The sequence below is a fragment of the Stegodyphus dumicola genome, chromosome 7, assembly GCF_044657685.1.
Source record: "Stegodyphus dumicola isolate Sdum_Otavi_A_Nest chromosome 7, ASM4465768v1".
NCBI lineage: Eukaryota > Metazoa > Arthropoda > Arachnida > Araneae > Eresidae > Stegodyphus > Stegodyphus dumicola.
Window position 1 is genome coordinate 101,707,404 of NC_140774.1, and position 22,214 is coordinate 101,729,617.

The 22,214-nt window shown below is 28.0% G+C and overlaps 1 protein-coding gene across 1 annotated transcript in view; it reads right to left on the reverse strand.

The window, feature by feature from the left end:
* Positions 1-774: 774 nt before the first annotated feature.
* Positions 775-22,214, reverse strand: part of LOC146996287 (uncharacterized) — a 35,629-nt gene continuing 14,189 nt past the window's right edge. Inside the window, exons 5-7 of the mRNA XM_085821404.1 lie at positions 14,909-15,136; positions 11,510-11,737; positions 775-3,280 (exon numbers count right to left, since the gene is read on the reverse strand). Coding sequence (XP_085677530.1) covers positions 2,969-3,280; positions 11,510-11,737; positions 14,909-15,136 — 768 coding nt within the window. The 3' untranslated portion in view covers positions 775-2,968. The remainder of the gene's footprint in view (positions 3,281-11,509; positions 11,738-14,908; positions 15,137-22,214) is intronic.

Sequence of the window (22,214 nt, forward strand, 5' to 3'; positions counted from 1 at the left end):
GGAATGACAAGTTTGTATCTATTACATAAAATCTAATGTTTTCTGCATTCTTCTTTTCCTTTTCCTCCCAACAGAAAAACTTTAATGGTATAAATCAGCGGTTTTCGACCTTTTGACTGTAGTGTACCATCTAAGCAAAAACTGAAAAACATTAAGACTACCACTAATTTTACAATGTTTTTTTTTTTTCAATTCTTCAATAGAAATATTAAAAACATATTATATATATATTGCCATTTGCACACTCTTTGTATTAAATATGTACACATAAAGAACTATTAGATTAAAAACTGATGATTACTTAATTATCAAAATTAAATTTAATTAAATTAATTATTCACTTGATTATCAAAATTTCAGTTCTAATACTTTAATATTTAATTTCTTTATGTCTGCTCTTATTTCATTTAATGGTAAATTAGGATCCACTTTTTATTTTGATGAGTATTTATATTTCAAATTTAACATGGAAAAAATCATTTTTCACACAAACAGGTTGTGCGAAAAGACAATACAAATTTGATAGCTTTATTTGAAATGCCTTTAAATTTTTTTTTCGGTTCAGCCAAAAGTTAACAAGTTTGTCATTTTCCAAATCTTCAAGTCAATTTCGATCAAAGGAAATTTCTATTAACTATTCTTTTCTTTATGAGATTTTTGAATTTCATAGTTAAAAATATTTTGTTTCTTTGCATACCACCGGCTGAGAACCGCTGGTATAAATTAATTATAACAGATGTAAATAAATATTTCTCATACAAAAGAGTTATTTCAATTCTTTATTGCGAACATTATATACAGAGTATGTCTTTTATTAACAACACAATTTTAAGAATTTAAAATAATAATCATTAAATCCTCTTGATCTATAAACAGTCTTAAAAATTATAAAGGGAAAAAAATTGAAAGTTTAAGAAATCAATATTATGAATTGTTCCTTTTTAGAGAAGTTTCATTGTTTAATTAATTATAAAAAGTGTTTTACATTATGAAATATAAAAATTAAGAATATTTGAATTTGAATGAATATTTTAAAATTTTCTCTCAGATAGAAGCTCAACTATTCGAAGCAGGAGACCGAAGAGAAAAAAGGAAGAGAGATGATATTACAGCTGCAGAAAAGGAAATAATTAAAATGCAGAAGAATATATTAATGTACTGTGTGAAATATGTGACTTGTATAAGCAATCAGTTGCAAATCAGTCTGCTGTCATAGAAAATCAAAATATAATTATTAATTTATTAAAAAAAATAAATCATGCATTTCAAATATTACAGTGTTTTCATTCTTGTATGTATTTCTGCAGTGTGGGATTCATATTTTAATTGTAAAATTTACTACTTTCTTAATTTTATAAAATTTTGTGATTATAAAAATTATTTAAAAGAAATTCACAGATCCATTATATGACATAAACATTATAATAATTCTAATACCACTATTATAAGTCTCGTGAAAATATTTATGCATTTTACACAGCAATTATCTTTTTCCTGGAGGAAAATAGGAATAAGACCTGTAAGAATCTTTAGTCAATGTATTACAAATTTTAATTTTCAGATATAACACGAAATGAATTAAATTGTTTTTCAATTACGTTAATAAGTTATATGAATGATATGTGGTATTAAAAATTTCATTTCTTTTTATCATTGAAGAAATAACATTCGATATCCTACAGCTCCATAACAATGGCAGATAAAATTGACATTCTAATTTCGAAGTTCTAAAAATACAAAGATGACAACTATTAAAGTATTTACAATAACAATGTTGAGTCGCGTACTAAAAATTAAGTGAATCAAACTGTATTTATTTTCCCCCTTCTCTTTTTAAATGTATTTCTTTTAATTTTTTTTAAATGTATTTCTTTTAATGGCAAACCCACTGAGGTAAGTATGCAGTAAGTTATTATAGTGAATGCGTAATGATGATATAAATCTAAATTCAGCAAACAATCTTACCCTTACTTTAATGTTTTAAAATCTAGAATTAAAAGAAAAATGTATGTTCTTCAAAATAATACAAGAGCATATGGAGGCATAAATCATAGGCTGTTTATTCTTTACATATTATGCTAATCAGGAATTGGAGCAAAACCCTGCTTAATCGAAGAATACGCTCACAGGAATGGTGGAGGAAAATTGAACTGTCCAATATTTGTTTTGCCCACCCCCAAGAAGACATAAACAGTATAGAGTGAAATAATTGTTTTTAGGAAATACATTTAAATATCTTTGACAGAATATGTCAGTTTTAATTTATACTATAATAAATAAGCATGAAGTTCTTATGCTATTAAATGTGTATTGTCACATGGAAATTTTCTATCTTGTCCCACGGAAGGGGACGAAAGGGAAACATTTGACTTTTTGGAAGAAACTGAATTTCGGTGCAGTAAATCTTATTGCTAAGTTTAAGATAAATTAAGTGCAATGCTAATTTATAGTGACTTACTATTGTAAATCATGACTGGCATACTCAACACTAAAATATATATATATCAAGCCTATTAAGTTATTTCTGGTAGTCAAGAGTTTTTAAACATAAATGATGGAAACAAGAAATTCAGAGGGAAGAACAATAATGATAAAAGTTGTCAGTATGCATTTGAAACAAGGACTAATAAAATAATTTAGGATTATTATTATAAATTAAAATCATTTAGGGTTGTGCATTTAGTTACAGGTTTAAATATAAACCATGGCTTGTGGGTCCCCAAGAATATATTATGAAAGTAATTTTTTTCATAATATATTCTTTATTATCCATGAAGGGGGTTTCACCTTTGCCAGAGGTTCATTGTTGCCAACTTTGGGTTTTTATTATCGAGTTTCAAAATTTAAAGATAATTCATTGTGCAATGCAATTTCGACATGCACTGACTGAAAACTTTCTGAAGGTACCAACTCAACATCTTCAAACACATTAATATAAGGATTTTCAACACAATACCTTAAGCATATATTATGTAAAATGGCCACCAGATATGACCATTTTACATATTTTGCTTTGTGAATACAATAGTGTTCCACCAGTATCGTACATTACCCTAAATCTTGATTTGATCTCTATAGCTGCACGAACTTTTCTGTGCTTCTCATTATACAGATATTCCCGTGATAAAATGGGAATATAATCCACTATCTCCCAAAGATATGCACGATGCGACAAAATACTGTCTAGATTTTGTTTCAGTCCACTCCATATAAATGCATCATGAGTATTGCCTGGCCATTGTCCTATAGCATAGAGAACCCTCAGACGAGCATTCCATACCTAGAAAAACATAAATACTAAGTCAAAAGAAAGTTTCATCTGAAATTTTAATATACAGATTTTTAACATTAAATATAGTTGATATATTAATAAATCAGTTTTTTAAGGAGTTTACTTTCCATTTTTAACAAAAATATGTCACTGTTTTTTCATTATTAAAAATATGCAATAAAATGTTAAAACAAACACACACACACAACCACACACACATACAAAAAAAAAAAAAAAAAAAAAAAAAAAAACCAGCTACCCTTTTTTTTATTAAATTGTAGTAATTATAGTAAATAGGTGATTCTAAAATTTATTTAATATTTTGTATTATTTAATATCTATACTTCACTATAATTATAGTATAGATAGCTTTTTGTTATTATTATTTGAATAATAATGAAACATTCTTGCAGTAATTTGAAATGACTATAATATTATACTTATTATCATATATTTCTTACCTTTTCACCATTAATGGAAAATTTATTTTTCCGGTTAATGAAGACAAAACAAAAATTAATATCACCACACTCGCAACATCTGCGGTTTCATTTGTATGTAACCCAAAATAATTCTTGGTAAGCTAGGTAGAATCACATTTGTGATTGCACTCCAGTTCTTTTACAGCTGGTCGAAAGAATTAACATCTACTGTATGTGGAAATAGCGAACAAAACAGTAAGAAATTGGAACAATTACCTGTGGACAACTTGTATTCATAGCATTCTAAAATGAGCTTTTGGCAAAATTTGACCGCGAATAAAACAGTAGTAATGAACAAATGTTTATTCACGAAGTGGGTCCAATACTTTCACAGCAGGGTTATTTCATGTATTCTGCAGAGAGACTGTTGTATGGTTTGTTGTAACTGCTGTATACAAATGTCTGGCTCAGAATTCCACAGCAGTAATTAGCACAACTTTCATGGTTGATGGTATAATATGGAGGTACCAAAAATTAGTATTATCACAGTAACTGCAAGATGGCTTATATTTCTAAAACTCAGTTAACACATTTCATGCAGAAAGAAAATATTATCCAGTTTCATACTTAAATCAAGGTCACTGAAATGTGGTAAAAGCAATCTGCTTAAGAAAACAGATGCCTCTGTAGAGGACTTTCTATGGAAAACTGGCTTTCATTACTATTATACATGGGCAAAACCAATGTCATGTAATATAATAATCTATTAGTACAGTAAATACATTTAATTTCTTTGTATTTATTTATGTCATGCTGCTTTTCGTGTAATTTAGTATGATAACCTTATAAGTTTATTTAATTCTGATCATGGTCTACGGAAGTAAGGTAAGTCACCTGTTATCGAGAATATCAAGTTATAGTTATGTGAAAGTCTGCAATAACTTTTCATATCATAAGAGATTTACGAATGTGTATATAACTTACATGTGTAGTTATTATGCAAGATCTATAGAAAGTATCCAAAATTACCATGACATTAATCACACTGTACGAACAGGCAAAACATTATACATTAGGAGAAAATTAACTAATATTTTGGGGGATGAAATACTATTTTACACATGGGAACTGTTTAAACGGCTGAGAAAAATTCATGCATTTTCCCCCTACAGTTACAGAATATATATATATTATTTCATAAGAATAAAAAGTAAAGTTAAATTTAAATAATTCTCATGTGCCATTGCTGCAAAGAATGAAATTTGAATTTAACAAATATTCTCTATTCATATAAAGTTAATTTAAATTATGAAATTTTAATTGCATACATATCAAAGATTAATTATTGCTGCAAAATAATTTATTATATCACTGAAATTCTGAGAGCATATGTAAATTAAATGCACGTATATAAAACCATGAAAAAATACATAATATTCCAAAAAACTAATCCCAAATATATACATATATATATATATATATATATCTCAAACACAGGCATATGCATAATTTCTGTTAGAAAAACAATTTCTCCGAGATTACGTTTTAGAGTAATTAAAACAATAAATTAATGGTGATATTATTACTGCATTCCAAAATTCGCAGCAATTAACGATTTCGATCATTACTACGAAAAAAAAACGGGATGAAAAAGAAAGAATCCTGATACAATAACATTAAAAATTTGTGTGTTTACGTATAAAAAGATATAATATTCTCAAATAGGTCATTTAAGCATAGTCTTTGATTCGGTAACATTTCCAGAAGTATTTCAGTTTTCATAATCTGAAGTAAAAACAAACCTGCTTTTGCAGAGAATATCCATTGGTAGTTGCCTTCAGAAAAGGTTTCAATTCATTGAAGCAAACCAATTTAGCGGCAAATTCAAGTGCAACGCTCTGATAAATTGCAAATGTTAGCTCGCAAGAGGCGTTCCTGCTATCGTCCGCTAAAGTCGAATTCAAGTGCAACGCTTTACCGCTCTGGTAACTGATGACGTCAAAATTGCAATGGGGAGCTGGTTTGCTCTCGTGCCAGGAGAGCTTGTCCGATAAACTACATCAGTATCCAATGAGACTGCGTATCGATGTAAACAAAAAACATCAGTTTCCATGATTTCTCTGAGCTTATGGTCAAGTGTTTACTGCGTTGTAGTGAAGTGTAACGAATTGTTCCAGTCCTGAAAACGAAAGAAATATATTTCTTTTAATGTGTACAACATGTGTATAATGTGTACAACTTTATTTACTTTATCCTATAGAAAATTCCCTCCAAAGTAATCTACAGCAACAGGTGTGTGTAAAATATATTTTACTTTTCAGACAAAAATCCTTGCTTTTTCAAATATAAACCACATTTTTTCCCATTTTCAAATTACAGCATTTGGTTTTAATTCTTCTAATAGTAAGTTTATTTTAAAATTCAAATTTGTGTTATATTTTTATTGTTTAATGCAGATGCATGATTCTTCAGTGACAGTAGGCATGTTTACCATATGAAAATTAACTAGTTCTTGAATTATATAGTAATTAATAAGCCCATCTATGTGCAAGCAGATAAGCCTGCTGAACACCGCTATCCCAGTCTCTCTTTAAATCCAGGTGAAAAAGCTGGCTGCATGAGTGTTTTCTTCATTTTTTCAATGTATAACATGAATACTAAGTTTTTAGTCTTCCACGCAGGCATTCCTTCCCTTAGACATTCATTATGTGATGAAACTGTTAAGAGCAATTTTTAGATTTATATTGTACATCGTTGGGAAAATATAAAAATGAAATTAAAGGTATTTCAATGTAATACAATAAATAAAAAATTATATGAAACCCTGATAATTCTAATGTGATATTAATGTAATATATACATCCGGAGTAAAGGTTAATTTATAAATTATGCTTTGTGTTCTGCTCATTATATTGTGCATTTACAGTACACTTTCTGCTTCTTAAGTGAAAGTTTGGACCCATTCTCATTTAATATCAGTTAATATCAGTTATCTCATTTAATATCTCGTTTAATATCAGTTATGTTCAGATTTATTTATTTCAAAAAATTTCAAAAAACAATTTTTGGCTATTAAAAGCTACAAGTGCAGAAACAAAAGCTTAATTTCTTTACTGTAACTGTGTCATGCTTCTCTGCTGATAATGAAAGTCGTCTTTTAATAAGATTTCTTTCATTGCATATATTAATTATATCTTTTACCATACTGGTTGCCATCTTTCATTGTGCATTCTTCAATATTTTTTGGTACTTAACGTATTAACACAAACACCTGGATCAGTTTGGTGGTCTTTGTAAATGAAAAGAGAAAAATACTTATCAGGAGAAGTACGTTGTTTTTGCAGCTTGCTTTTAGCATAACCAAACTATCAGTATTTATCTAAGTTGGCAAAATGTTATCAACATATCAAAGGAAAAAGCATTTAACAAATTTTAAAATACTAATTTGAATTATTAAATAAAAATTATATGATAGTTTAAAAAAAATACATTTTCCACAAATTTTTTGTCTAATTTTTTAGCACTTGTGCCAAGTGATCTGTTTTCACTTAAAAAAAAAAAATCAGAGAATTACATAAACTTGATACTGCATGCCTTGTCTATGTACCAAATTCATCTAATAGTTGTTTCCATTAGAAATTTTTGTACTAAAATGTTCTATTCCTGCAGAACTTTTAACACAGCTTCGTCTTTTGATGGTAAGCTCCACAAGCAGTATTTTAAATCTGAAATTAATCTAAAACAACTATTCGTATCTAAAATCCATTGGAACTTGAAATACAACATAAGAAACACATATGAAAATGGTGACATTGCTTGAATGAAAAATTGTCATGAGCATGTTACCTGAAAAATTTTGATACATAATCGTTGTCAGAGTTTGGCACATTTTTGAAAATTTGGTAACTTTTATTAAGCTGGTTTCAATAATATGCAAATATCTTTTATTCTTATGATTGCTTCATTGTATACTTTTTCCCTTTCCCTAGAGTGCAGTACAATACCACAAGTTTTCCAGCCAAATGCGGTATGCATTTCCAGTTCTATACATTTATATAAATTTTAAGAGAGTAAAATAAAATTTTAATAAAAATAAAATTTAACCAAATAAATAAATAATTAAGTAAAATAAAATTTCTATACATTTATATAAATTTTAAGAGAGTAAAATAAAATAAAATTTAAGAGAGTAAAATATTGACAAAAACTGCATTAAGTTTTCAACTCTTGTTTTGTTTTTCATTAAAAATTTGCTACCATTATGTATAATTCATTTTTTTAATGTAAATGTTTTTAAGTATTTGTAGGATAAAGGCAAATTACACTTATTCATTCTTTCTTTGATATAATACATGTAGCTCTTTACCTGAAATTAATGTTTGTCAAATTGTTGTGCATAAATTAGAAGTATGCATGTTTCTCTTAAGTCAGTTATGTTTCAGGAACTATCTTTAATGAGTTGTATAGAAAATTGTGGACGAGGTGTTAGGTGTACAGGAACGTGGTATATTATAAACATGTATAGTATCTCATAGTATATAAACTCATAACTTTGATTATGCAGTATGCTTTGTATATTATTTCTGAAAGCATGTATATTTCAATCAAGATTGTTGAGTAAACTTTTCTTGCTTTATGCTATCTCTGAAAGCATGTATATTTTAGTCAAGATTGTTGAGTAAATTGTGCTTATTTTGTGCTCTTTTCTTTTTTACATTAGAAAATTCCACACCTTTAACACGAAGAAATCTGCAATGGCATTTAGGAATGACAAGTTTGTATCTATTACATAAAATCTAATGATTTCTGCATTCTTCTTTTCCTTTTCCTCCCAACAGAAAAACTTTAATGGTATAAATCAGCGGTTTTCGACCTTTTGACTGTAGTGTACCATCTAAGCAAAAACTGAAAAACATTAAGACTACCACTAATTTTACAATGTTTTTTTTTTTTCAATTCCTCAATAGAAATATTAAAAACATATTATATATATATTGCCATTTGCACACTCTTTGTATTAAATATGTACACATAAAGAACTATTAGATTAAAAACTGATGATTACTTAATTATCAAAATTAAATTTAATTAAATTAATTATTCACTTGATTATCAAAATTTCAGTTCCAATACTTTAATATTTAATTTCTTTATGTCTGCTCTTATTTCATTTAATGGTAAATTAGGATCCACTTTTTATTTTGGTGAGTATTTATATTTCAAATTTAACATGGAAAAAATACTTTTTCACACAAACAGGTTGTGCGAAAAGACAATACAAATTTGATAGCTTTATTTGAAATGCCTTTAAATTCTTTTTTTCGGTTCAGCCAAAAGTTAACAAGTGTGTCATTTTCCAAATCTTCAAGTCAATTTCGATCGAAGGAAATTTCTATTAACTATTCTTTTCTTTATGAGATTTTTGAATTTCATAGTTAAAAATATTTTGTTTCTTTGCATACCACCGGCTGAGAACCGCTGGTATAAATTAATTGTAACAGATGTAAATTAATATTTCTCAAACAAAAGAGTTATTTCAATTCTTTATTGCGAACATTATATACAGAGTATGTCTTTTATTAACAACACGATTTTAAGAATTTAAAATAATAATCATTAAATCCTCTTGATCTATAAACAGTATTAAAAATTATAAAGGGAAAAAAATTGAAAGTTAAAGAAATCAATATTATGAATTGTTCCTTTTTAGAGAAGTTTCATTGTTTAATTAATTATAAAAAGTGTTTTACATTATGAAATATAAAAATTAAGAATATTTGAATTTGAATGAATATTTTAAAATTTTCTCTCAGATAGAAGCTCAACTATTCGAAGCAGGAGACCGAAGAGAAAAAGGAAGAGAGATGATATTACAGCTGCAGAAAAGGAAATAATTAAAACGCAGAAGAATATATTAATGTACTGTGTGAAATATGTGACTTGTATAAGCAATCAGTTGCAAATCAGTCTGCTGTCATAGAAAATCAAAATATAATTATTAATTTATTAAAAAAAATAAATAATGCATTTCAAATATTACAGTGTTTTCATTCTTGTATGTATTTCTGCAGTGTGGGATTCATATTTTAATTGTAAAATTTACTACTTTCTTAATTTTATAAAATTTTGTGATTATAAAAATTATTTAAAAGAAATTCACAGATCCATTATATGACATAAACATTATAATAATTCTAATACCACTATTATAAGTCTCGTGAAAATATTTATGCATTTTACACAGCAATTATGTTTTCCCTGGAGGAAAATGGGAATAAGACATGTAAGAATCTTTAGTCAATGTATTACAAATTTTAATTTTCAGATATAACACGAAATGAATTAAATTGTTTTTCAATTACGTTAATAAGTTATATGAATGATATGTGGTATTAAAAATTTCATTTCTTTTTATCATTGAAGAAATAACATTCGATATCCTACAGCTCCATAACAATGGCAGATAAAATTGACATTCTAATTTCGAAGTTCTAAAAATACAGAGATGACAACTATTAAAGTATTTACAATAACAATGTTGAGTCGCATACTAAAAATTAAGTGAATCAAACTGTATTTATTTTCCCGCTTCTCTTTTTAAATGTATTTCTTTTAATTTTTTTTAAATGTATTTCTTTTAATGGCAAACCCACTGAGGTAAGTATGCAGTAAGTTATTATAGTGAATGCGTAATGATGATACAAATCTAAATTCAGCAAACAATCTTTCCCTTACTTTAATGTTTTAAAATCTAGAATTAAAAGAAAAATGTATGTTCTTCAAAATAATACAAGAGGATATGGAGGCATAAATCATAGGCTGTTTATTCTTTACATATTATGCTAATCAGGAATTGGAGCAAAGCCCTGCTTAATCGAAGAATACGCTCACAGGAATGGTGGAGGAAAATTGAACTGTTCAATATTTGTTTTGCCTACCGCCAAGAAGACATAAACAGTATAGAGTGAAATAATTGCTTTTAGGAAATACATTTAAATATCTTTGACAGAATATGTCAGTTTTAATTTATACTATAATAAATAAGCATGAAGTTCTTATGCTATTAAATGTGTATTGTCACATGGAAATTTTCTATCTTGTCCCACGGTAGGGGAAGAAAGGGAAACATTTGACTTTTTGGAAGAAACTGAATTTCGGTGCAGTAAATCTTATTGCTAAGTTTAAGATAAATTAAGTGCAATGCTAATTTATAGTGACTTACTATTGTAAATCATGACTGGCATACTCAACACTAAAATATATATATATCAAGCCTATTAAGTTATTTCTGGTAGTCAAGAGTTTTTAAACATAAATGATGGAAACAAGAAATTCAGAGGGAAGAACAATAATGATAAAAGTTGTCAGTATGCATTTGAAACCAGGACTAATAAAATTATTTAGGATTAATATTAAAAATCAAAATCATTTAGGGTTGTGCATTTAGTTACAAGTTTAAATATAAACCATGGCATGTGGGTCCCCAAGAATATATTATGAAAGTAATTTTTTTCATAATATATTCTTTATTATCCATGAAGGGGGTTTCACCTTTGCCAGAGGTTCATTGTTGCCCAATTTGGGTTTTTATTATCGAGTTTCAAAATTTAAAGATAATTCATTGTGCAATGCAATTTCGACATGCACTGACTGAAAACTTTCTGAAGGTACCAACTCATCATCTTCAAACACATTAATCTCAGGATTTTGAACACAATACCTTAAGCATATATTATGTAAAATGGCCACCAGATATGACCATTTTACATATTTTGCTTTGTGAATATAATAGTGTTCCACCAGTATCGTACATTACCCTAAATCTTGATTTGATCTCTATAGCTGCACGAACTTTTCTGTGCTTCTCATTATACAGATATTCCCGTGATAAAATGGGAATATAATCCACTATCTCCCAAAGATATGCACGATGAGACAAAATACTGTCTAGATTTTGTTTCAGTCCACTCCATATAAATGCATCATGAGTATTGCCTGGCCATTGTCCTATAGCATAGAGAACCCTCAGACGAGCATTCCATACCTAGAAAAACATAAATCCTAAGTCAAAAGAAAGTTTCATCTGAAATTTTAATACACAGATTTTTAACATTAAATATAGTGGACATATTAATAAATCAGTCTTTTTAAGGAGTTTACTTTCCATTTTTAACAAAAATATGTCACTGTTTCTCATTATTAAAAAATATGCAATAAAACATTAAAACACACACACACACACACAAAAAAAAAAAAAAAAAAAAAAAAAATTACAGCTACCCTTTTTTCATTAAATTGTAGTAATTATAGTAAATAGGTGATTCTAAAATTTATTTAATATTTTGTATTATTTAATATCTATACTTCACTATAATTATAGTATAGATAGCTTTTTGTTATTATTATTTGAATAATAATGAAACATTCTTGCAGTAATTTGAAATGACTATAATATTATACTTATTATCATATATTTCTTACCTTTTCACCATTAATGGAAAATTTATTTTTCCGGTTAATGAAGACAAAACAAAAATTAATATCACCACACTCGCAACATCTGCGGTTTCATTTGTATGTAACCCAAAATAATTCTTGGTAAGCTAGGTAGAATCACATTTGTGATTGCACTCCAGTTCTTTTACAGCTGGTCGAAAGAATTAACATCTACTGTATGTGGAAATAGCGAACAAAACAGTAAGAAATTGGAACAATTACCTGTGGACAACTTGTATTCATAGCATTCTAAAATGAGCTTTTGGTAAAATTTGACCGCAAATAAAACAGTAGTAATGAACAAATGTTTATTCACGAAGTGGGTCCAATACTTTCACAGCAGGGTTATTTCATGTATTCTGCAAAGAGACTGTTGTATGGTTTGTTGTAACTGCTGTATACAAATGTCTGGCTCAGAATTCCACAGCAGTAATTAGCACAACTTTCATGGTTGATGGAATAATATGGAGGTACCAAAAATTAGTATTATCACAGTAGCTGCAAGATGGCTTATATTTCTCAAACTCAGTTAACACATTTCATGCAGAAAGAAAATATTATCCAGTTTCATACTTAAATCAAGGTCACTGAAATGTGGTAAAAGCAATCTGCTTAAGAAAACAGATGCCTCTGTAGAGGACTTTCTATGGAAAACTGGCTTTCATTACTATTATACATGGGCAAAACCAATGTCATGTAATATAATAATCTATTAGTACAGTAAATACATTTAATTTCTTTGTATTTATTTATGTCATGCTGCTTTTCGTGTAATTTAGTATGATAACCTTATAAGTTTATTTAATTCTGATCATGGTCTACGGAAGTAAGGTAAGTCACATGTTATCGAGAATATCAAGTTATTAATAGTTATGTGAAAGTCTGCACTAACTTTTCATATCATAAGAGATTTATGAATGTGTATATAACTTACATGTGTAGTTATTATGCAAGATCTATAGAAAGTATCCAAAATTACCATGACATTAATCACACTGTACGAACAGGCAAGACATTATACATTAGGAGAAAATTAACTAATATTTTGGGGGATGAAATACTATTTTACACATGGGAACTGTTTAAACGGCTGAGAAAAATCCATGCTTTTTCCCCCTACAGTTACAGAATATATATATATTGTTTCATAAGAATAAAAAGTAAAGTAAAATTTAAATAATTCTCATGTGCCATTGCTGCAAAGAATGAAATTTGAATTTAACAAATATTCTCTATTCATATAAAGTTAATTTAAATTATGAAATTTTAATTGCATACATATCAAAGATTAATTATTGCTGCAAAATAATTTATTATATCACTGAAATTCTGAGAGCATATGTAAATTAAATGCACGTATATAAAACCATGAAAAAATACATAATATTCCAAAAAACTAATCCCAAATATATACATATATATATATATATATATATCTCAAACACAGGCATATGCATAATTTCTGTTAGAAAAACAATTTCTCCGAGATTACGTTTTAGAGTAATTAAAACAATAAATTAATGGTGATATTATTACTGCATTCCAAAATTCGCAGCAATTAACGATTTCGATCATTACTACGAAAAAAAAACGGGATGAAAAAGAAAGAATCCTGATACAATAACATTAAAAATTTGTGTGTTTACGTATAAAAAGATATAATATTCTCAAATAGGTCCTTTAAGGATAGTCTTTGATTCGGAAACATTTCCAGAAGTATTTCAATTTTCATAATCTGAAGTAAAAACAAACCTGCTTTTGCAGAGAATATCCATTGGCAGTTGCCTTCAGAAAAGGTTTCAATTCATTGAAGCAAACCGATTTAATCTGAATCAACTGATGAATTCACGCTCCGACATTTCAAAAGCATTATGACTGTCTCTTAAATGCCAAGGAATTCGATCAGCATTTCTCCGATTTCTTAAACGTCTGAGCAAAATCACTTCAGCCATCTTGTTTACAGTCGCTGTTAAGAGTTTGCGGCAGGTCAGGAGTAGCCGCAAAATTCCTCTATGGTAGTGACGTATTTTCAGTAGGCGTGTCCGAAAAGCGTTGCACTTGAATTCGGTTTTGCAATGCAACTGCGATTCCCATGACAAGCGTTGCATTTGAATTCGCCCCTTACTATTGTAAATCATGACTGGCATACTCAACACTAAAATACATATATATCAAGCCTATTAAGTTATTTCTGGTATTCAAGAGTTTTTAAACATAAATGATGGAAACAAGAAATTCAGAGGGAACAACAATGATGATAAAAGTTCTCAGTATGCATTTGAAACCAGGACTAATAAAATTATTTAGGATTATTATTATAAATTAAAATCATTTAGGGTTGTGCATTTAGTTACAGGTTTAAATATAAACCATGGCATGTGGGTCCCCAAGAATATATTATGAAAGTAATTTTTTTCATAATATATTCTTTATTATCCATGAAGGGGGTTTCACCTTTGCCAGAGGTTCATTGTTGCCCAATTTGGGTTTTTATTATCGAGTTTCAAAATTTAAAGATAATTCATTGTGCAACGCAATTTCGACATGCACTGACTGAAAACTTTCTGAAGGTACCAACTCATCATCTTCAAACACATTAATCTCAGGATTTTGAACACAATACCTTAAGCATATATTATGTAAAATGGCCACCAGATATGACCATTTTACATATTTTGCTTTGTGAATATAATAGTGTTCCACCAGTATCGTACATTACCCTAAATCTTGATTTGATCTCTATAGCTGCACGAACTTTTCTGTGCTTCTCATTATACAGATATTCCCGTGATAAAATGGGAATATAATCCACTATCTCCCAAAGATATGCACGATGCGACAAAATACTGTCTAGATTTTGTTTCAGTCCACTCCATATAAATGCATCATGAGTATTGCCTGGCCATTGTCCTATAGCATAGAGAACCCTCAGACGAGCATTCCATACCTAGAAAAACATAAATCCTAAGTCAAAAGAAAGTTTCATCTGAAATTTTAATACACAGATTTTTAACATTAAATATAGTGGACATATTAATAAATCAGTCTTTTTAAGGAGTTTACTTTCCATTTTTAACAAAAATATGTCACTGTTTCTCATTATTAAAAAATATGCAATAAAACATTAAAACACACACACACACACAAAAAAAAAAAAAAAAAAAAAAAAAAAAAAAAAAAATTACAGCTACCCTTTTTTCATTAAATTGTAGTAATTATAGTAAATAGGTGATTCTAAAATTTATTTAATATTTTGTATTATTTAATATCTATACTTCACTATAATTATAGTATAGATAGCTTTTTGTTATTATTATTTGAATAATAATGAAACATTCTTGCAGTAATTTGAAATGACTATAATATTATACTTATTATCATATATTTCTTACCTTTTCACCATTAATGGAAAATTTATTTTTCCGGTTAATGAAGACAAAACAAAAATTAATATCACCACACTCGCAACATCTGCGGTTTTATTTGTATGTAACCCAAAATAATTCTTGGTAAGCTAGGTAGAATCACATTTGTGATTGCACTCCAGTTCTTTTACAGCTGGTCGAAAGAATTAACATCTACTGTATGTGGAAATAGCGAACAAAACAGTAAGAAATTGGAACAATTACCTGTGGACAACTTGTATTCATAGCATTCTAAAATGAGCTTTTGGTAAAATTTGACCGCAAATAAAACAGTAGTAATGAACAAATGTTTATTCACGAAGTGGGTCCAATACTTTCACAGCAGGGTTATTTCATGTATTCTGCAAAGAGACTGTTGTATGGTTTGTTGTAACTGCTGTATACAAATGTCTGGCTCAGAATTCCACAGCAGTAATTAGCACAACTTTCATGGTTGATGGAATAATATGGAGGTACCAAAAATTAGTATTATCACAGTAGCTGCAAGATGGCTTATATTTCTCAAACTCAGTTAACACATTTCATGCAGAAAGAAAATATTATCCAGTTTCATACTTAAATCAAGGTCACTGAAATGTGGTAAAAGCAATCTGCTTAAGAAAACAGATGCCTCTGTAGAGGACTTTCTATGGAAAACTGGCTTTCATTACTATTATACATGGGCAAAACCAATGTCATGTAATATAATAATCTATTAGTACAGTAAATACATTTAATTTCTTTGTATTTATTTATGTCATGCTGCTTTTCGTGTAATTTAGTATGATAACCTTATAAGTTTATTTAATTCTGATCATGGTCTACGGAAGTAAGGTAAGTCACATGTTATCGAGAATATCAAGTTATTAATAGTTATGTGAAAGTCTGCAATAACTTTTCATATCATAAGAGATTTATGAATGTGTATATAACTTACATGTGTAGTTATTATGCAAGATCTATAGAAAGTATCCAAAATTACCATGACATTAATCACACTGTACGAACAGGCAAGACATTATACATTAGGAGAAAATTAACTAATATTTTGGGGGATGAAATACTATTTTACACATGGGAACTGTTTAAACAGCTGAGAAAAATCCATGCTTTTTCCCCCTACAGTTACAGAATATATATATATTGTTTCATAAGAATAAAAAGTAAAGTAAAATTTAAATAATTCTCATGTGCCATTGCTGCAAAGAATGAAATTTGAATTTAACAAATATTCTCTATTCATATAAAGTTAATTTAAATTATGAAATTTTAATTGCATACATATCAAAGATTAATTATTGCTGCAAAATAATTTATTATATCACTGAAATTCTGAGAGCATATGTAAATTAAATGCACGTATATAAAACCATGAAAAAATACATAATATTCCAAAAAACTAATCCCAAATATATACATATATATCTCAAACACAGGCATATGCATAATTTCTGTTAGAAAAACAATTTCTCCGAGATTACGTTTTAGAGTAATTAAAACAATAAATTAATGGTGATATTATTACTGCATTCCAAAATTCGCAGCAATTAACGATTTCGATCATTACTACGAAAAAAAAACGGGATGAAAAAGAAAGAATCCTGATACAATAACATTAAAAATTTGTGTGTTTACGTATAAAAAGATATAATATTCTCAAATAGGTCCTTTAAGGATAGTCTTTGATTCGGAAACATTTCCAGAAGTATTTCAATTTTCATAATCTGAAGTAAAAACAAACCTGCTTTTGCAGAGAATATCCATTGGCAGTTGCCTTCAGAAAAGGTTTCAATTCATTGAAGCAAACCAATTTAGCGGCAAATTCAAGTGCAACGCTCTGATAAATTGCAAATGTTAGCTCGCAAGAGGCGTTCCTGCTATCGTCCGCTAAAGTCGAATTCAAGTGCAACGCTTTACCGCTCTGGTAACTGATGACGTCAAAATTGCAATGGGGAGCTGGTTTGCTCTCGTGCCAGGAGAGCTTGTCCGATAAACTACATCAGTATCCAATGAGACTGCGTATCGATGTAAACAAAAAACATCAGTTTCCATGATTTCTCTGAGCTTATGGTCAAGTGTTTACTGCGTTGTAGTGAAGTGTAACGAATTGTTCCAGTCCTGAAAACGAAAGAAATATATTTCTTTTAATGTGTACAACATGTGTATAATGTGTACAACTTTATTTACTTTATCCTATAGAAAATTCCCTCCAAAGTAATCTACAGCAACAGGTGTGTGTAAAATATATTTTACTTTTCAGACAAAAATCCTTGCTTTTTCAAATATAAACCACATTTTTTCCCATTTTCAAATTACAGCATTTGGTTTTAATTCTTCTAATAGTAAGTTTATTTTAAAATTCAAATTTGTGTTATATTTTTATTGTTTAATGCAGATGCATGATTCTTCAGTGACAGTAGGCATGTTTACCATATGAAAATTAACTAGTTCTTGAATTATATAGTAATTAATAAGCCCATCTATGTGCAAGCAGATAAGCCTGCTGAACACCGCTATCCCAGTCTCTCTTTAAATCCAGGTGAAAAAGCTGGCTGCATGAGTGTTTTCTTCATTTTTTCAATGTATAACATGAATACTAAGTTTTTAGTCTTCCACGCAGGCATTCCTTCCCTTAGACATTCATTATGTGATGAAACTGTTAAGAGCAATTTTTAGATTTATATTGTACATCGTTGGGAAAATATAAAAATGAAATTAAAGGTATTTCAATGTAATACAATAAATAAAAAATTATATGAAACCCTGATAATTCTAATGTGATATTAATGTAATATATACATCCGGAGTAAAGGTTAATTTATAAATTATGCTTTGTGTTCTGCTCATTATATTGTGCATTTACAGTACACTTTCTGCTTCTTAAGTGAAAGTTTGGACCCATTCTCATTTAATATCAGTTAATATCAGTTATCTCATTTAATATCTCGTTTAATATCAGTTATGTTCAGATTTATTTATTTCAAAAAATTTCAAAAAACAATTTTTGGCTATTAAAAGCTACAAGTGCAGAAACAAAAGCTTAATTTCTTTACTGTAACTGTGTCATGCTTCTCTGCTGATAATGAAAGTCGTCTTTTAATAAGATTTCTTTCATTGCATATATTAATTATATCTTTTACCATACTGGTTGCCATCTTTCATTGTGCATTCTTCAATATTTTTTGGTACTTAACGTATTAACACAAACACCTGGATCAGTTTGGTGGTCTTTATAAATGAAAAGAGAAAAATACTTATCAGGAGAAGTACGTTGTTTTTGCAGCTTGCTTTTAGCATAACCAAACTATCAGTATTTATCTAAGTTGGCAAAATGTTATCAACATATCAAAGGAAAAAGCATTTAACAAATTTTAAAATACTAATTTGAATTATTAAATAAAAATTATATGATAGTTTAAAAAAAATACATTTTCCACAAATTTTTTGTCTAATTTTTTAGCACTTGTGCCAAGTGATCTGTTTTCACTTAAAAAAAAAAAATCAGAGAATTACATAAACTTGATACTGCATGCCTTGTCTATGTACCAAATTCATCTAATAGTTGTTTCCATTAGAAATTTTTGTACTAAAATGTTCTATTCCTGCAGAACTTTTAACACAGCTTCGTCTTTTGATGGTAAGCTCCACAAGCAGTATTTTAAATCTGAAATTAATCTAAAACAACTATTCGTATCTAAAATCCATTGGAACTTGAAATACAACATAAGAAACACATATGAAAATGGTGACATTGCTTGAATGAAAAATTGTCATGAGCATGTTACCTGAAAAATTTTGATACATAATCGTTGTCAGAGTTTGGCACATTTTTGAAAATTTGGTAACTTTTATTAAGCTGGTTTCAATAATATGCAAATATCTTTTATTCTTATGATTGCTTCATTGTATACTTTTTCCCTTTCCCTAGAGTGCAGTACAATACCACAAGTTTTCCAGCCAAATGCGGTATGCATTTCCAGTTCTATACATTTATATAAATTTTAAGAGAGTAAAATAAAATTTTAATAAAAATAAAATTTAACCAAATAAATAAATAATTAAGTAAAATAAAATTTCTATACATTTATATAAATTTTAAGAGAGTAAAATAAAATAAAATTTAAGAGAGTAAAATATTGACAAAAACTGCATTAAGTTTTCAACTCTTGTTTTGTTTTTCATTAAAAATTTGCTACCATTATGTATAATTCATTTTTTTAATGTAAATGTTTTTAAGTATTTGTAGGATAAAGGCAAATTACACTTATTCATTCTTTCTTTGATATAATACATGTAGCTCTTTACCTGAAATTAATGTTTGTCAAATTGTTGTGCATAAATTAGAAGTATGCATGTTTCTCTTAAGTCAGTTATGTTTCAGGAACTATCTTTAATGAGTTGTATAGAAAATTGTGGACGAGGTGTTAGGTGTACAGGAACGTGGTATATTATAAACATGTATAGTATCTCATAGTATATAAACTCATAACTTTGATTATGCAGTATGCTTTGTATATTATTTCTGAAAGCATGTATATTTCAATCAAGATTGTTGAGTAAACTTTTCTTGCTTTATGCTATCTCTGAAAGCATGTATATTTTAGTCAAGATTGTTGAGTAAATTGTGCTTATTTTGTGCTCTTTTCTTTTTTACATTAGAAAATTCCACACCTTTAACACGAAGAAATCTGCAATGGCATTTAGGAATGACAAGTTTGTATCTATTACATAAAATCTAATGTTTTCTGCATTCTTCTTTTCCTTTTCCTCCCAACAGAAAAACTTTAATGGTATAAATCAGCGGTTTTCGACCTTTTGACTGTAGTGTACCATCTAAGCAAAAACTGAAAAACATTAAGACTACCACTAATTTTACAATGTTTTTTTTTTTTTCAATTCCTCAATAGAAATATTAAAAACATATTATATATATATTGCCATTTGCACACTCTTTGTATTAAATATGTACACATAAAGAACTATTAGATTAAAAACTGATGATTACTTAATTATCAAAATTAAATTTAATTAAATTAATTATTCACTTGATTATCAAAATTTCAGTTCCAATACTTTAATATTTAATTTCTTTATGTCTGCTCTTATTTCATTTAATGGTAAATTAGGATCCACTTTTTATTTTGGTGAGTATTTATATTTCAAATTTAACATGGAAAAAATACTTTTTCACACAAACAGGTTGTGCGAAAAGACAATACAAATTTGATAGCTTTATTTGAAATGCCTTTAAATTCTTTTTTTCGGTTCAGCCAAAAGTTAACAAGTGTGTCATTTTCCAAATCTTCAAGTCAATTTCGATCGAAGGAAATTTCTATTAACTATTCTTTTCTTTATGAGATTTTTGAATTTCATAGTTAAAAATATTTTGTTTCTTTGCATACCACCGGCTGAGAACCGCTGGTATAAATTAATTGTAACAGATGTAAATTAATATTTCTCAAACAAAAGAGTTATTTCAATTCTTTATTGCGAACATTATATACAGAGTATGTCTTTTATTAACAACACGATTTTAAGAATTTAAAATAATAATCATTAAATCCTCTTGATCTATAAACAGTATTAAAAATTATAAAGGGAAAAAAATTGAAAGTTAAAGAAATCAATATTATGAATTGTTCCTTTTTAGAGAAGTTTCATTGTTTAATTAATTATAAAAAGTGTTTTACATTATGAAATATAAAAATTAAGAATATTTGAATTTGAATGAATATTTTAAAATTTTCTCTCAGATAGAAGCTCAACTATTCGAAGCAGGAGACCGAAGAGAAAAAGGAAGAGAGATGATATTACAGCTGCAGAAAAGGAAATAATTAAAACGCAGAAGAATATATTAATGTACTGTGTGAAATATGTGACTTGTATAAGCAATCAGTTGCAAATCAGTCTGCTGTCATAGAAAATCAAAATATAATTATTAATTTATTAAAAAAAATAAATAATGCATTTCAAATATTACAGTGTTTTCATTCTTGTATGTATTTCTGCAGTGTGGGATTCATATTTTAATTGTAAAATTTACTACTTTCTTAATTTTATAAAATTTTGTGATTATAAAAATTATTTAAAAGAAATTCACAGATCCATTATATGACATAAACATTATAATAATTCTAATACCACTATTATAAGTCTCGTGAAAATATTTATGCATTTTACACAGCAATTATCTTTTTCCTGGAGGAAAATGGGAATAAGATCTGTAAGAATCTTTAGTCAATGTATTACAAATTTTAATTTTCAGATATAACACGAAATGAATTAAATTGTTTTTCAATTACGTTAATAAGTTATATGAATGATATGTGGTATTAAAAATTTCATTTCTTTTTATCATTGAAGAAATAACATTCGATATCCTACAGCTCCATAACAATGGCAGATAAAATTGACATTCTAATTTCGAACTTCTAAAAATATAGAGATGACAACTATTAAAGTATGCCTAATGTCTAGTTTACAATAACAATGTTGAGTCGCGTACTAAAAATTAAGTGAATCAAACTGTATTTATCTTCCCCCTTCTCTTTTTTTGGCTGAAAAACAATTTATTATACACTCATGATTTTACTTAAATGTATTTCTTTTAATGGCAAACCC